This window comes from Rhinolophus hipposideros (genome assembly GCF_964194185.1).
Source record: "Rhinolophus hipposideros genome assembly, chromosome: 19".
In the NCBI taxonomy this organism is placed as follows: Eukaryota; Metazoa; Chordata; class Mammalia; order Chiroptera; family Rhinolophidae; genus Rhinolophus; species Rhinolophus hipposideros.
The window spans coordinates 2,096,483-2,113,281 of record NC_138065.1 but is presented as its reverse complement, the minus strand read 5'-3'; the positions used below and the strand labels follow the sequence as shown (position 1 = coordinate 2,113,281).

Sequence of the window (16,799 nt, the reverse complement as noted above, 5' to 3'; positions counted from 1 at the left end):
ACCCAGGCCACCTGAGTCTCTGAGCGAACCCACGTCAAGAGGTCCCTCCGCGGAGACTCAGTTTCTCCACCCAGGGAACCGGCAGGATGGAGGCGGGGAGCATAGCGCGAGCGCGCCTCCCCCTCCCCCTTCGCGATCCCGGCCCCTCCCCTCTGACAACGCCAAGGCCGCATCGGGCACCGGCTGGAGCGCAGAGGCTGCTAGCCCAGGGTGCCGATCCGTCCCCGCGGGGCGCAGTCACGCGTGGGGAGGGACGCAGGGTGCCCGCAACCTCAACTCCCCCGCTCCCACTGAGGGAGGTGAGGTGCGGGGTAGGAGCTAGAGCCGAGGGTTGGTGACTCCCCCTCCCCCTACCTCCCGGGGCCCTGACCTGATTATGGCCCCTCACAGGACCCCCGCGCCCACAATTCCCTAAGTCCCCGCCTCAACCCCACCTTGCCTGTCTTTTATCTCTCATACCCTTCCCTCCCGAAGTGCTGACCCTACAGAAACCCCTCTGGGAGGAATGGAAGCCCTTGATGGGGGTGCTCGGTTCCCCGGCCGCTGCGGACACTACCCCCTCCCCCTTCCCCTCCTCCAGGTTTCAGGCCAGCCCCTCGGCTCCGCCCCCTCCCTGGCCGAACGCGAGGAGGGACCCGCTTGGGATGGGCGGGTGTTCAGGCCAATGAGCGGACAGGGCGGTGGAGTGCAGGGGGCGGGGCGGAGCCGCGGCAGAGGGCTGGATGGGGGTCCGGGGCGGAGCTCGAGTTAAGGTGGACTGAGAGAGATAGGGGCTAGAGGAGAGAGGAGGAGAGGGAGGGGGGAGAGGGACCGCTGCAGGTGAAGGGAGAAAGAGAGAAGGAAAGAGGGAGGAAAAAGGAGGGTGGGAAAGGCTCGGAAAGCTAAGTAAGAGCTTGGAGGAAGGGAGCGAAAAAGGAGGGTGGGACCCATCTGCGCCCTGCAGGGACTGGCTGGACCAAGGGGTTGAAGTTTATGTCCTTATTGGGCGGAGGGAGGGGGGCCTGGGGGGGCGGGTGAAAAACCAGGAAGTGACAGAGGGTGTTGCTAAGGGTTTGGGGGGGGAGTTTGGGGGGTGGCAGGGGGCGGGGGGAGGGAGGGGAGGGATGGGGGGAAAGCAAGCAGGAGGACAGGTGAGACAGCAGGACAGGTGAGGCGGGCCCTGAGGGGGGGGCGGGTGGGAGCCAGGTGAATGTACGGTTCTCGGCGGCCGAGGGGGGGGCGGGCGGCAGGAGGAGGCAGAGGGCTGCGGAGGAGGAGCCCCCCAGCAGAGAGCGGCGAGCGACTGACCGCGGCCTTCTGACCAGGACCGGAGCAGGGCCCCAAGCCCCCGGGCCTGGCGGGGGACGCGCTTCTCCCTACACACTGCCTCAGCTGCTCCAGCCCGCGGACCCAGCGGCGGAAAGGTGAGTGTACCCCACTTTTATCTCCCAGCTCGGGGTCCCGCAGACTCCAGACTACTGCAGTGTCCTTCGTCTGTCCTGTAAGTGGGACCCCCCCCCACACACGCACACGCATGCAGACCAGATTCTCACCCCCACCTTCCCAGCGCCTTCCCAATTACCCCGGCTCTTTGGAATTGATTTTAACTGGGAGGAAAGGTAGAGAAGGAACTACGGCTGCCCTCAACCCGGGGCGGAGGGTCCCCAGAAACTTTCTCTGCACTTCTGGGATCAGACAGACTGGCGGCTCCGGGATGGAGAGAGGGCGAGGCAGCGCTGAGCGCTCCTCCAGTCTCCTTCGTGACTTTAGGGGGAGACCCCCGACCCGACCGAGTTGAGGGAATGGAAACGCTGACGGACTCTAACTAGGACAACGCGCTCCCCCCACCCGCGCCCCCTGGCGCGGTGGGTTGGACCCGGGCCAGTTGCGAGGGGGGTGGGGGGAGCGCAGGAGGAGCGGCGGCCGGGGGGAAAGTTACCGGCTGGACTATTCGGTTTCTTGCGCTTCCAGAACCGCGCTCTCTTTTCCGTAGTGGGGTTCAGCGACAACCTCCGAGCGACATAGAACGACCCCTCTCTCCGTCGTCCCTCGATCCCACTCCCTTCCTCGGGCTCCAGTCCCGCCGCCACCTTTTCAAAGCCAGCTCATGCCCCCAGAACCAGAGAGCGAGGGTGGGTAACTGGGAAGTATTTTACCTACCACCCGCGCCCCCACCGGCGCGGGCGCACCTGCCCCTACCCAGAGTGGGGGTCGCTACTGTGTTGTAGAGCCTACAGTGAGCGCCGCTGGCAGAGGGCTGCCATTCAAAGGGGTGGGGGGCGCTGCTTTCCATTTCCAGCTTTCTCTCCTCCCCACCCCACCCCAAGTCAGCGAGCGACGTGTCCCGGCCAGAGCGAGGGGGGGCCTGGGAGTGGGGGGGGCCGGCGTGGGCAGCGGGTTGTGCCCGGACACGTGCCTGCCCAGGCGCCCCGGCCCTGCTGGTGTTTGGAGAGAGGGCGGGTCCCCTGCCCCCCGCCCCGTACAACCCCCACGTATCAAAGGGCGGCTGAGACGTGGTGAGACCTCGGGGCGCCCTGGGTGGGGGGGCAGGGAGCCTGGGTCCGGAGCAGGGGAGGGGCAGAGGCGCGGGTGCTAGCTGACCCACAGGAAACGAGCGCTGCTGACCTAGTTTGGGACACCGGAAGTGGGTGCTGGGGAGAGGGGGAGACCAGCAGGCCGTCCTGGCTTCCGGGCCAGGTGGAGGGCGTTCTTGAATTGACCCTCACCCGAATGCCTTGGAGACCCCTAGCTGCAGCTGAGGATGGGAATGAGTCAGCGCAGCTATTCCCCCTTCCCCCAACTTATTCCTGGAGGAGGGAGACAGCTTATCAGGGGCAGGGGGAGCCAGATTGGGTAGTGAGGGTTAAACCATGATGGGAATTCACCAGTTCCCCGAGGATGTATGTGTGTGGGGGGGAAGGCGTAGAGGATTATGGGGTTGTCTCTTGCTCCCCCACACACACCAACTGGTTTGGTCACCCCTGTACCCGCCTGGCACTGCTGGGAGAGCTGGCATGGAGTGGGCATCAAGTTGGGAGGGGAGAGTAGGCATAAGGAGTGCTGCGCTGGGCTGGCGAGGGACATATTTTTGACTGAGTTTGGGTGGTAGTTAGTGTTTCTCCTTAGTGGTGACTGGGGAGAAGGGCAGGGGGCTCCCCCTGGAGCAGCTGATGAAACAAGAAGAAATCTCTGTCAGTGCCTCCTGTCCCTGGCCCCCCCGGGACCCCAGTTCCCCCAGCGTGCCTCTGTTAAATGGTTGCTGTGGGCACAATGCAGCCTGCTGGCACCCTCAGACACTGTCCCTTCCCTTGGGTACCACACCCCCCAGCCTTAGCACAGGGGTCAGGAAGGGGTTAATGCCACCCAAAAGGGGCTCTGGGGAAGAAAGAAGGCAGTGCCCACTAGACTCAGGTGTCAAGGAGAGAGGCCTGCTCTAATAGGGCACTCCCATCACCACTCAGCTCTGACGGATATGCACCCCAGTGTCAGAAACAGGTGCTGACCTCTTCCCCCTTCCCTGTGGTGCCCCCTGGCACCCAGGGCCCCCAGCTCCTCCTTGGCCTAGTGCCCTCCCCGGGAGGGCGCGGCGGGCAGCGGGGGCTGGGCTAACAATGCACCATCGGGCCCTTTGTGTGCTTGCACTTGGCACCCTAGGGAAGGGTGGGGGAGGGGGGCCCAGCGGGCATGGGGGGCGGAGCGCCTCTGAGGTGGGGACAGTGAAGGCTGGGGGAGAGAAGCAGAGAATGAAAGCAGGTGGGGAGGAAAGGGAAGTAGGTCAGATAGGGTGCTGGCCCCCCATTCCAAGCCAAGGCTGAGAGAGCCAGCCCCTGATCCTATGGCTGCCCTTTTGGCATCATGCTGTCTGAGGCACAGCCTAGGACTGGGCATTTGGGGTCAGAAGTCACCGCCTAGGGGACTGCTCAGGTGGAGGAGGCCTGGCCTGGTACTGCCTGCTCCTTGGTGGCTGAGAGACCCAGTTCTGGCCCAAGGCCGAGGCCCCAAGATGGGTAGTGAATAGACTACAGACAGGGCAAGGCCCTCTCATAGACGCCCTGGGCCTGCTTCGGGGCTTCCTGCCTCTGGCCTGCTTGGTTCCCTGACCTGCTAAGAGTTAAGACTGCCCTGCCACCAGGCCTTAGGGCCTATGCCTGTTTTGGCCTAGGGCTGAAGAGGAGGGTGGGGGAGGAAGGTGGGGACGGATAGGACCCTGGCATGGGGTGTGCCTGCCCTGGCCTCTTCCCCCTCCTTCTGCTGAGTAAACTCGTGAGTAAACTTGACGTTTTGCCCGGACAGTTTGAAGTTGCCTCGCCGCCCCCCCACCCCCAGTCCTGCCAACACACAGGCGGCCAGGCGCCAAGGCGGGCCTGGGGGACTGTGGGGAAGGGGTTAGAGCTACTGTAGTCCACCATCAGGGGCGTCGGAGGGGCGAGAAAGACCCCCCACCCAACCAGACTCAGGTGTTGGCAAATCTTGGCTGAGGCCTGTAAGCATCTGCCCCAGAGCCTTGGGGAGCCCAGGGAAAGTGGCCTCGAAGCCCACTTCTGACTTCCACCCCCACTAAGGAAAGGCACCCAGCTGCCATCTGGCCCCGAGTTGCCATCTTTAATGTTTGTAGGCTGACTGGCACAGGGGAAACTCCCCTTCGCAAATTCCACAGGGAGACCAAAGAGGGCTGCCCTCTTCATTCTGTCCCATGGCACCGGGGTGGGTGGGAGGCTGGTGGCCTTGGCATCTCAGCCCTCTCTTCACTGAGGCCTCCCAGCTGCCATGGCTGTGACCCTGGAGGACAGTGTCCTCATTTGCCGGCACTATTCCTTGACCTCACACCTGGGCCTAACCCTACACATACCTTCCTCCACCGAACTCCCCTTAGGCCTGGTCCTGACCTCCCCTAACCCCTTCCTCTGCTTGCTAGCATCCCAGAACCAAGTCAACCATCAGAGCTCCCCAGCCAGTAAATACCTATGCCAGATCCAGGGGTTAGGGTGCCCCAGCAAAAGTGGGCTGCTGGCAAGCAAACTGAGCCAGTGACCCCCCCCAACAGACACACCAGTTTGCTATCGCTTGACTTCACTAATTCCTCTTGTACCTCCCCAGGCCACCAGAATGGCAGGGGGAAATGCCTTCCCAGTCCCTGCCCGGCCTGGCCTCGGAGTGGGGCTCCACCAGGCCCTTGCTTTCGACCTCATGTTTCTGGCTTCAGTTTCCTTCCTGTTTCCACCGCCCCCCCCCACTCCTCCCCACCCATATGCCCCTTTCAACAGACATCCTCTCCTCCTTCCTTCCTCCTTTCCTCCCCCTTTGCCTGGGAGCAGGGGTCCTCTCCCCCCATGGACCTCCTAGCCTTTTACCCCTTCTAAATACAGTCCCCTTGGAGGTTCGTGACTAAGTCCTCTGCTCTGCCTTCGCCACCCCATCAGCAAGGCTCTGGGGAAAAGAAGAAAGAGCACAAGGCTTCTCAAGGGAACTACAACTCCCAACGTACATGCAAAGCAATTGTGGTGCATACTGGGAGTTGTAGTCCTTGATCTCTCAATTTAGTGAAGTCTGGAAATGTTTCTGGACGGGAGTAAAAGCCAGGACTGGGATGAACTGGAACACAGGTGCCCTCTGAATCCCCCCACCTGGTTCTCACCGTCCTGTTCCCCTGTGATACCATGTACCCATGATTGACATCCATCCCCCCTGCTGAGACATGCTACCCATTCTTGTCTTAGGGCCCCACCCAAGAGATGCCCACACCCTGCCCTGCTGCCCCTGGCAGTGGTGAAATGGAGGGGCCCCATGGACTCCCTCCCTAACCCCTGCCCTCTAGGCTGGTTCCCTCCTTTATGGGGATCAAAGGGCAGACAGCAGCCCCACCCCACTCCCTTGCAGGCTGCGGGCACTAGGGCTCTCAGGAATAGCAGGGACTTTGGTGCCCAAGCATTTGCTTGGGCAGGGGGAATGCTGGGAGGCTGGCGCCTGGTGGCAGAGAGACACACTGGTCTCCACCTTGGGGAGTGGAGCCTTCAATAACTGCTCATTGGGCTGTCCGTCCCCAGCCTCCCGGCCTCTCTTTGTGTGGCCCTGGCCCATGAACTGCCTCTTGATGAGATGGCTTGAGAACAGGGTCTTGGGCCTTATCTGTCGGACCCAGGGGCCTGGGCCCGCCTGGCTGGCACCAAGGCACAGGGGTGACCCTCCCCCACCCCAGGCCCACAGTTGGCATGGGGCACTGGGAGCAGGGGGGTAGAAGGGAGAGGAGGGCACGACTGCCAGCATCCTGGTGGGTAGGTGCCAACCGGGCCGGGAGCTGGTGAGGGGCAGCAGGCCAGCGGCATTGAGCCAGCAGCTGTTGGGGGGAAAGGGGAGGGGATATTTCGGGGGGCATTTCTGTAGTCCCCCCCAACCCAGCAGGACTTGGGATGGCCTAATGTGTGGAGGACACTAGGGTGCCCCTCATTCCAGGAGGAAGAGACCCCAGGAGTTGTTTAAGTGGAACATGATGGCCCACCCATCTCTGGGCTCAGAGCTCTCCTGAGTTGCCCCTCAGGCCCAGGCGGGTCCCACCCAACCGGCCAGGGTGGCAGCAGCTTGCGCAAGGGGTGGGGCTAGGCGCTTCCCAGCAGATGCCCCCTCCCGGCTCCTTCCTCTTTCTGTGCCCACAGCTCCCCCCATCTGCCCACCCCCCTCAGGCCGCTCTGTCCCCCTGACCCCCCTGGCCATTGGGGGCTGGCATGAGTGTTGCCCCCTGGCCTGGTTGGCAGGGTCTGGTGCCCAAGCAAGGAACTGTGGTATGTGAGTGGGTTTGGGGTGAGGCATGGGGAGGGCGGGGTGCTGCCTTGCCCAGCCCCTGAGGGCCCCGGCCCAGTACAGGGTGGGGAGAATTCGGCCAGCTCCCAGGGGGGCTGAGGGGCCTACTGGGGTCTGGAGGGCCTCCCTGTGGTCCCCTGTCACACCACATGCCCTGAGGGGCTGGGATCTGGGCACCTGTCACCCCTGGCACTGACTGTCCAGGGTTCCCCTCCTCCCTCTTCTGGCCACTGCCGCCTCCTGTCCCTTCCCCTCCCTTCTTCCTTCTCCTGGTCCCACCTCCAGCAGCCTCTCCCATTGCTCCTTCTCACCTCTGTCCTCCTGGACTGTCCTCGCTCCTACCTTTCCTCCCGCTCACCTTTTTCCCCTTTTAGGACTGAGTAAGGACAGGCGGGGGTGGGTACAGCTGGGGCTTCAGGCACCACAGGCAGAGAGTCTAGGCCCCCTCCCACGCTGCCAGCCCTCTGGTAACCCCTCCCTCCAAGCTGGGGGGAGGGGGGACAGCACCCAGAGGGTTAAGGCTCTAGGGGGGAGGGGCTGGGCCAGGTCGTGGGCGGCCCCTTTGAAGGAGGGAGCTGGAGCGGGGAACAGCCACCCTACCTACCCCCCAGCCAGGCCCTCCCCCACCCCTCCCAACCTGCTCCCCCCAGGGGCGAAGAGGAGTTACCGGCGAGGCCCCTCAGCGTTCAGGTGAGTAGGCCCGCTCTGGCTTGAGAGATCAGGCCCCAGGGGAGGTTTGGAGGCCTAGAATTAGCCAAGGGTCAGAGACGACTGAAAAACAGGCTAGGAAGAGGGTGTCCAGACCTCACTGGGGGGTTTAGGGATCTAAGGTTCTGAGGAGCTGGAGTGTGGGGAAGCTTCAGCGTCTAGGGGCCCCACGAGGACAGCAGAGCAGAGGAAGGGGCCTACAGGAGCCGCGGGATTGCTGGGCCAGGACAGAAGGTTGGACAGGCTGGCAGGGAGCCGGGCTCCGGGGATCGGGCTGGGGTGTCCTCTGGGGCTGGGGGGCTCAGGTTTCTGCTGTCGGCTTGGCGGGTGTGGGGTTACCAGCCAGCTCGGTTACCCAGCTGGAGACACTAGGCGGGGGGGAGGGGGTGGGCACAGGGCAGACCCTGGCACCTTGTACCGTCTCCTTAGGCCCTAAGGGGAGCTGGCAATCCCAGGCAGACCCCGCTGGGAACCCTGATGGCCAGGGTCTAGCCAAGTGCACAGTTGCCTGGCTGAGGGTGGGCACCCTCCGGGGAAAATCCACCAGTTCCAGGACTGGAAACTCTGACAGGCCTAAGCTGTCCCCCCCACCCCACCCCACATCCGCTCTCACCGTACCCCCCCACCAACCCTCCCCAACTGGCCCCCAAATTTTGGTTCTGGGCATCATCCGGAAGGGGGGCATGGGTACCCTAAATGCGGTCATCCCATGGCAAGACTAGGCCTGGGAGGGCAGACCAGCCTCTTTGATTTAATTCCTCTGCCTGTCTCTATACCAAACATGCCCAGTGAGAAGAGTCGGGATGCTGGAGTCAGGCTAAATGGAGGAAGTGGGAGAGGCTTGAGAGCGAGAACTGGAAGGGAGAAGAAAGGAGAGGTAGGGTTGGTTCCCGGGAGGCTGCGGGCACAGATGTGGTCAAGGAGGCAGAAGCCTGGCAAAGGCCAAAGGAGGGAAAGCCCAGGGTGATGGCGGAGCAGGGACAAGGGTCAGAGAAGGCACTAAGGGAACAGAATAGGAGGCCAAGAAAAGGGGCCCGGAGCGGAGAGTGGCTGATGGGTCGGGGTCCCCCAACGTGAAGCGGGGAAGCTAGGGACGAGAGCGGTGCCCCCATTCCTTCTTCCGCCATCTTTTATCTCCCTCAGAGTTCCTGATGCAGCCCGAGAGGCAGTGGGCTCGGGCTGGTGTCATGGAAAGAAAATGTGGGGAACATAGGTCTCTCTCACGCAGGAGTCCCCGTACCAGGAATTGGGGATTTTGAGGGAGGCGAGGCTTAACCCCCACAGCACCGGGAAGCAGCCAGCTCCCCTGCCTCCTTCCCCCTTCGTGGCTTGCGGTCTCTCTTCCCCTCTCTTCCCCGCCTAGGCCCCCAGGAAGTGTGAGTGCTGGGGGTGGTGAGGTTAGGAGGGGGGAAGCAGCAAATGGGGGATGGGGAAGTCATGCACTAGCTTTGGAGGGGCTGGAGTGGGGAAAGGAGGGCTCCGTAAATGACCTGGGCATCCCGGGGCGGAGGGCCTGTCCTGCGAAGCCCTTCCAACCCTCCAGGGGAGACACCTCGGCCCCTTACCCTGCCTTCCCAACTGGCCAGTCCAGATGGCTTCAGCCCCTGGGCCCCAGAGGCCCTGGGAAGGGGTGGGAGAAGCTGGGGAACTAGGATTCCTGGGTCCCTGAGGACTTTGGACTGGCTGTCCTATTTCCCCACCCCCCTGGTCCAGCCACAGGCCAAAGCCCTGGCTTCGTGCAAACTTAGCTCCAAAAAAACAGGAAGAAAACCTGAGGCTGGAGTTGGGGTGGGAGTTGGGGGATAGAAAGGAGAAAGAAGTAAGGGGGAGGGGTGGCTAGCCGAGGTGGGGGGGGGGCACCAGGAGGAGCCCAGGTCTCTCCATCACTCCGGGCAGGAGGATGTCACAGCCTGGTCCTCATCGTCCCTCACCCCAAGCTGCTGCACCTGGAGAAGCCTGGCCAGGCCCCTCTCAGGCTCCCTGGCAGAGCCTGGAGGTGGGGGCCTTAGAGCTGGGGTGGGGGGGCTCTGTGTGCCTGTGTCTCAGGCCCATATCTATTTTCTCTGCTGCTAATCCTGGTTCCGCCTGCTGCCCCCCACACTAAGCCTCACTCCCCTAATCCCCAGGGTGTGGGGAAGGGGGGCCAGCTTTACTCAGCCGCCCTGTTCAGGGCCTCGTATCCCTGCTCTTCAGCTGGCTCGAGCCAGCAGTGTTGGCCCTGGTGCCCCCAGCCCTGCACTGGACACTGCCTGAGGTCAGCCCTGGAAAGAGTTCCAGCCTCCTTTTCCTTTCCAAGCCAGGCCAGTGCCCTCTACCTTTTGGTTTCTTGGTGGTGGACACACCCTGGCAGGTGTCCTTGGGCTCTGAGGGGTAGGTGATAGGGGTTCCCTCCTTTGTCCCCCCTTCCACCTTTCTTACCCCAAAGTCTTCCCCCCCCAAAGATGGGGCAGGCTTGACTCAGGGCCCAGTTTCAAGAGAGCTGCCCACTGGCTTGGCCGGTCTAGCAGGCCTGACAGTGAGGGGAGCCTGGGGGGGTGGCGGGAAAGGGGGGAGTGATGGGGCGGGGCCCCCGTTCTTCCCCCTACCAGGCAAACAGACCAAACAGACCTCGCCTGGTTCCCTGGCACAGCTGCCCCCCCAACCACCACACACGCCCATGCCCACGAGGTCTTAGCAAGAGGGGGCATGCCAGGCTGGGTGGGGATGAGCCGCCCTCATGGGGCGTCAGGGGGCTGGGCCCTCTGGGATGCAGAGGTGGGAAGGGTGCCCAAGATGGGGTGGGCATCCTGGCACCAGGGCCCCACCCTGGCTGAAAGAAGGGGGGCCTCCACCCCACCCACCCCTCCCAGAAGATGGGGATAGGAGTCCCCCCTTGGCCTGGTTGGCACCAGCATAGTTCCAGGTGGCACCTAAGTTGGCATGGGTGCCAGAGCCCTGGGTAAGGGCTGGGGGAGTTTCCCAGAAGCTAGAGAACCGTATGAATACCTACCCTTCCCACGTGTGTCCTCTGCCTCTCCCCTCCTTCATTGTTACCTCATGGCCATGGGCACTGGAGTCGGGCCCAAGGGGTTAAACACCCACCCTTGCCCAAGCCCGGTGTGAGTTGGGTGGTGAACCAGCCTGAGCCTGTGACCTGACAGCAGGGTCAGCCAATCAGCGTCCCCACCACACCAAGTTGCCACAGAGACTGACTGGCCCTGGGGTGGGAGAAAGAAGGCGGGCTTAGCAGCAGGAATGGGTAGGGTGGGGAGGAAAGGAGGGAGAGGGATAGGGTGAGCCACGTGCCTGCGGGTGCCCAGCTCATGGCCAATGGGCAGCGAGGACAGCCCCACCCATCCCCTTCTGGAGGGACAGGATCGGCTTGGGCCCAGGAGGGTGCCCACTGCTGCTTAAGTGGCCACTGCTGCTGCTGCTGCTGCCCACCGGGTTTCTGTTTGTTCCTGAGTCCTGGAGCCATTTGCCACTTGTACTATTTGTAAAGTGCAGGTGGGAGAACCAAAAGGAACTGGGAGAACGCCCACACTGCTTGGCCCCCAGGGAGAGAAGTGATTTGGGGACTTAAGGTGGGGATGGGTGGGCTACTCTAAGGGTACGTAGGTGTGGCTTCCAAGCAAAGCTTGTGAGGGTGCTGCTCTGTCCAGGCTTCTGAGCAGCAGCCCTGGCATTGCAACGAAGGTGGAAGGCAGGGAGGCACAGAGACAATGCGTCCTTGTGTCTTAAAGAGGAAACTTGTGGCCCTCTACCAACCCCCCCAAAATACCTTTCCCCATCAGTGGCCAGGGCTGAGCAGCTGTTGGGAATAGCAGAGAAGACACTGTCAAAATGTCAGTGGGACTTGTCCTAAGGATCATCTAGGTCAGTCTTTAATCTTATAGATGGAGGAAACAGGCCTCCTCGGGAAAGGAAGTGACTTGTCCAAGGTCATGTAGCTAATAGTAACCTGACTCCCTAGGGGTGATGCGAGGGAGGGAGGCAGCCCTGTCCCCAAGTAGTTTTCCCAGCACAGGCCACCTGTACAGTGGAACCTGCCCTCAGGTGAGGCCTTGCTTCTCCCTCCCAAGGCCAGAACATTCATTGAGCCCCTACTGTGTGTCAGGCACTGTGCCCCACTTGGTCTCATTTAACTCAGTCCCCACCACCCTGGGAGTCAGGTGGAGTTATCCCCATGTTATAGATGAGCAAGGAGGTCCAGAGATTGAATCACTTGTTTAAGGTCACAGAGCTAGTCAGCGCAGAATGAGGATTCAGACTCAAGCTGGGCTGACTCCAGAGCCCAGCTCTTTTCAAGCCCAACTCTGTCTTCAGTTGCTCCAGATCCACCAAATGTCAGGGCCAAAGGGCTTGAGCCCTTGGGGCTTCCACTCCCACCCCCTCCTTGTACATCTAAGGAGATGGAAGCACAGAGAAACTGACTTGCCCAAGGTCATTCAGCAAGCGAGTAGCAAAGCCAGGACCTGAAGCGGATCTCCCCACCTCCAGGCCAGACTCAGCCTTGGGATTGCTGGCAGCTCTGCGTCTTCTGCCGCTGTGCCTTGGAGGGGAAGCGTAGAGGTTGGAAGGTGGCACTCTGGAGAGAGGGGGCTCTCCTAACTGGCCAGGAATGGGGAGGGAAAGGTGGTGGTGGTGGTAGCAGAGGTGGAGAGGGGTGGGACTGGAACTTGGCCTATTGGCAGTGGGGGAGGGGGCGGGAACGATGCTTATCGGTGCGGGGCAGGAAGCGCCAGCCAGCGACACCCCAGCAAAGGCAGAGGCAAAGCGCGAGGCTGCTCCTTGGCCTTGTGGGGGAGGGGAGGGGGTGAGGGGGAATGCTGGGACCTGTGTTTCCCTTTTGGCTTCTAGAAGGGGGGACCTAGAAGGGGAGAAGCTGCCTCTCCTGGTTGCCGTAGTGTTTTACGGTGCACCCGAGTACTTGAGGGCCATAACTCTAGTCAGAGCACCTGACCACGCCTCCCGCAGACCTTGGTCCAGCGTGAATCTGAAACGTCACTGGCCTCTCTCTCGGCTGTGCAGACCTTCCATCAGCTACCCCACTTCTCAGATGACTGAGGCCGACTGCCAGAGCCACCTAGAGTCCTTCCGCCAATCCTTCGTGAAGCCTGAACCAGGACTCAGGCATCCTCTGTCCCCGTCCACAGCTTCTTCCAAGGGATGGGGCATGGGGCCCAGGCAAGGGCTTCGAGAAGGTCCAGGGCTGCTGCCCTCCCCACGGCTGCACAGTGCACAGCGGTGAGGAACTCGGCCCGCTGCCTGGGCTTGAGCCCGTGCTGCACTGAACTGGGAAAGTCACTTCCCGTCCGTGCCTCAGGTTCCTTGTCTGTGAAATGGGTGATAAGCGTCCCTTCTGAGGGTTGTGGAAGAGTAACGGGTGTAAAATGCTTCCAGGACTATCTGGCATGTCGCAGCCGTCAATGAGCCTTGGCCAATGTTGCTTCTCCTTCCCTGGACCCCCTTGCAGGGCCAAGCGCTCTTAACCTTCCCCTTTACTTGACCTTGCAGGAGAAGATGGGGAGCCCAGAGGACGACCTGATTGGGATTCCATTCCCAGACCACAGCAGTGAGCTCTTGAGCTGCCTCAACGAGCAGCGCCAGCTAGGCCACCTCTGTGACCTGACCATCCGGACGCAGGGCCTGGAATACCGCACCCACCGCGCTGTGCTGGCTGCCTGCAGCCACTACTTCAAGAAGCTCTTCACCGAGGGCGGTGGCGGAGCAGTCATGGGCGCTGCGGGCGGCGGGACGGCCGCTGGGGGCGCAGGGGCCGGTGTGTGCGAGCTGGACTTCGTGGGGCCGGAGGCTCTGGGGGCCCTGCTCGAGTTCGCCTACACAGCCACGCTGACCACCAGCAGCGCCAACATGCCGGCGGTGCTGCAGGCTGCCCAGCTGCTGGAGATCCCGTGTGTCATCGCCGCCTGCATGGAGATTCTGCAGGGCAGTGGCCTAGAAGCCCCCAGCCCTGATGAGGATGACTGTGAACGAGCCCGCCAGTACCTAGAGGCCTTCGCCACAGCCACAGCCTCGGGAGTTCCAAATGGTGACGACAGCCCTCCACAGGTGTCCCTCCCACAACCACCACCACCACCACCACGGCCTGTGGCCCGCCGGAGCCGAAAGCCTCGAAAAGCTTTCCTGCAGACCAAGGGGGCCCGGCCGAACCACCTAGTACCCGAGGGGCCCACAGCGCTCACCCATCCCTTGGCTTACGAGGAGGAGGACATGGCAGGCAGAGTGGGCAGCAGTGGGCTGGGAGACAGCTACAGCCCTCCCACAGGGACTGCCTCCCCCCCTGAGGGACCTCTGAGCTACGAGCCCTATGAAGGTGAGGAAGACGAGGAGCTGGTATACCCCCCGGCCTACGGGCTGGCGCAAGGCGGTGGGCCCCCGCTGTCCCCAGAGGAGCTGGGCTCAGATGAGGACGCCATCGACCCTGACCTCATGGCCTACCTAAGTTCCCTGCACCAGGACGCCCTGGCACCAGGCCTGGACGGCCAAGACAAGCTGGTGCGCAAACGCCGCTCCCAGATGCCCCAGGAGTGCCCCGTCTGCCATAAGATTATCCACGGGGCGGGCAAGCTGCCGCGCCACATGAGGACCCATACGGGCGAGAAGCCCTTCGCCTGTGAGGTCTGCGGCGTCCGCTTCACCCGGTGAGCACAGTGGGGAAGGGACTGGTGGGGGCCATGGGGGGGGGGTAGGTGATCCTGGAGGGTGTGGGGGGAGGTGCCAGTAGAGAGAGGAGAGACCAGGAGAAGGGAAGTCACTGGGGTGGGGTGTGGCGGTCATCTGGACAGGAAAGATTTGGCGTCCCAGAAGGCTCTGCTGGGGACAGTCAGCAAGGGTATCCCGGGGCAATAGTGGGGACACACATGGTGAGGGTCAGCAGTGGGATAAGGCCTGGGAACCTGGCGGGAGGAGCCCAGGGCCCGTCCTGATCGTCCCTCCGCCCTCCCCTTGCCACGCCAGGAACGACAAGCTGAAAATCCACATGCGGAAGCACACGGGAGAGCGCCCCTACTCGTGCTCGCACTGCCCAGCCCGCTTCCTGCACAGCTATGACCTCAAGAACCACATGCACCTGCACACGGGGGACCGGCCCTACGAGTGCCACCTGTGCCACAAGGCGTTCGCCAAGGAGGACCACCTGCAGCGCCACCTCAAGGGCCAGAACTGCCTGGAGGTGCGCACCCGGCGGCGCCGCAAGGACGATGCGCCCCCGCACTACCCGCCGCCCTCCGCCACCGCGCAGTCCCCCGCCGGCCTCGACCTCTCCAATGGGCACTTGGACACCTTCCGCCTCTCTCTGGCTCGATTCTGGGAGCAGTCAGCCCCCGCCGCGCCCCCGGTCTCCACCCCGGGGCCTCCCGATGAGGACGAGGAAGAGGGGGCACCCAGCACACCTCAGGCAGAAGGTGCCGTGGAGTCCTCTTAAAGAGGGACGAGTGGCCAGGCCGGAGCAGCACAAGGCCGGGCCGCCCATGCCAAGCGGTGGGAGCGCACAGGACCAGGACGGACAGAGCTGGGGTGGGGGCCCTGAGCCTCCCTGGCATCAGAAATCAGCCCTTTCTCCCCAGAGCCCTCATTCCAGTGCCCAGCTGAGAAAGTTTTGGGGCAAAGGCTCCCCAGATTGGGGTGATCTCCCAAGGAGTGATCCATATATTATGTATATATTTACAGCTCTATTGTAAAGGTGGGGTCCCTCTTCCCAGCTGCTCCTGGGGAGTAGAAGCAATAATGTATTTCTGATTTGTGGGGCCCCTCTTCGGCTATGCGGGTTTCTAGGGGGTGCGGGGCTTGGGACCAAAGCCTTGCCCTGCCCCCATGCCCCTTGGGGTTTTGGCTGTGTAAGGGGGTGAAGGACTGCCCCTCCCTTCCGAGACCCCTCCTTCCTGGTTTCTGTTCCCTTTTCCTGGAAGTGAATTATGCAAAGGGGGGCCGGCAAAGGAAGGGTAGGTGGGGGAAAGCAAGGTAGAAGAAGCTTGAATGACCAGGGGACTGGGCCTGTAAGGAAGGAGCCAACCCAGTCCCCCTCCGCCCTGCTCCCAGCGCTGAGTCATGGGGTCCTGGAGAAGGGGGCGGGGTGGCCTGATTGGCTCGCCTGCCCCTGGGGGCAGCGGGAGGGGCCCCGCCCAGCTAGGGGTGCCGCTCGCCCGTCTCCTCCCCGGCCTTCCCCCTCCCCTCCCGCGTCCCCGGGCAGGGAATGTCTTGTTCCCGCCGCTCCCTCCCCGGGGCCAGAGGGCAGGGCGGGCTGGGCGGTGTCCTACCCTCTTCTCCTCCCCACCTCCTCCCCGCCCAGGTGCGAGCCGGAGCCGCCACCACCGCTGCCGCCCCTGACTCACGCCGCCCCCGGGCTGGCGCGGCACAGGGTGTGGGACGGGGTGAGGGGTTGGGGGTGCCGTGCGGAGAGCGGGCGAGCGGGCGCCATCTGGTGGCCACGCCCCGCGCGGGCGAGCGCCCCCGGTGGCCACTTGGCCTTTGTCACCTCAATCACCCAGCTGAACAGCTGGGCCCCCTTGCCAAGGAGGGCACACAACTCTTGGGGGCCGCTGGGAAAGCGGGCTGCGGAGCTGTGGGAAAGGGACCCTTTTCCCAGAGCTTTGCCAGCCAGGCACCATGCAGATCGGGGAGAATAATCCCCTCCCTCTTCTAAGATCATATCTGCCCCTTTCTGTACATAGCCTCTTCTCTTGGTCTCATTGGAATCTAGTTTCAAATTTTTAACTACCCAATTCTGCTGGGGGTGGGGTATCTCCCCCTCCCCTTCCTCGCTGGGTGCTGGACCCCCGTGGCGGCCTGGGCTCTGCCTTGCACTATTTCCCCTCCCTGGCCTGGCGGCCCCTCCCCCTCCTTAAAAGGGGCAGGTTTAGGGGCCCGGTGCTCTCCCTCCCTCCATCCAACCCCTTGCCCATTTGCACAGCTGCCCAGATACCCCCAATAGTGGGGGGGGGTCACAGGGAGGGGGTAGCGGGACCAGTCCCTGTATCTATTTAAAAAATGATGATGTAATATATTGGGGTAGGGGGAGGTCGGGTTGCCCTGGGCCTCATCTTAGCATTTCAGGTGTTGGGGGAGCCCAGGGTTGGGGAAACCCGGGGCCTAGCCCCAGGGAGTGAGGACAATGTGGCCTCCCCCCTCCCCTCTCTCGGCTTCTCCACTCAGTGCCTTAGGGGGGGAGGCAATCCCCCCTCTCCCATTCCCCTCCCTACCCCCGACCCCCCCACCTTGGGTGTAAACGACAGGAAGAAATAATAATAATTTAAGATTCACACTGTGTCTACCTTTGGTTCCTTTATTTTGGGGTAGGTGGGAGGGCATGGAAATGC

The 16,799-nt window shown here is 62.7% G+C and overlaps 1 protein-coding gene across 3 annotated transcripts; it reads left to right on the top strand.

Annotated features, from left to right (window-relative positions):
* Positions 1-1,099: 1,099 nt before the first annotated feature.
* ZBTB7B (zinc finger and BTB domain containing 7B) lies at positions 1,100-16,747 on the top strand. 3 transcript variants are annotated; one of them, XM_081025126.1, is made up of 4 exons: positions 1,100-1,147; positions 1,305-1,403; positions 12,979-14,126; positions 14,443-16,747. In XM_081025126.1, exons 3-4 carry the CDS (start codon positions 12,985-12,987, stop codon positions 14,906-14,908), a joined length of 1,608 nt encoding a protein of 535 aa, XP_080881252.1. In that variant the 5' UTR covers positions 1,100-1,147; positions 1,305-1,403; positions 12,979-12,984; the 3' UTR covers positions 14,909-16,747. The 3 variants fall into 3 exon arrangements, with proteins under 3 accessions (XP_080881252.1, XP_080881251.1, XP_080881253.1); XM_081025125.1 differs by having other exon boundaries at positions 1,102-1,130; XM_081025127.1 differs by lacking the exons at positions 1,100-1,147; positions 1,305-1,403 and adding an exon at positions 7,301-7,464.
* The last annotated feature ends 52 nt before the right edge of the window (positions 16,748-16,799 follow it).

Coding starts and splice junctions, on each gene's coding strand:
- ZBTB7B (XM_081025125.1), top strand. CDS start 1,104: ATGGGGGGAAAGCAAGCAGGAGGACAG. Junction 1,404..12,978: donor GCGGACCCAGCGGCGGAAAG/GTGAGTGTACCC, acceptor TTGACCTTGCAG/GAGAAGATGGGGAGCCCAGA. Junction 14,127..14,442: donor TGCGGCGTCCGCTTCACCCG/GTGAGCACAGTG, acceptor TTGCCACGCCAG/GAACGACAAGCTGAAAATCC.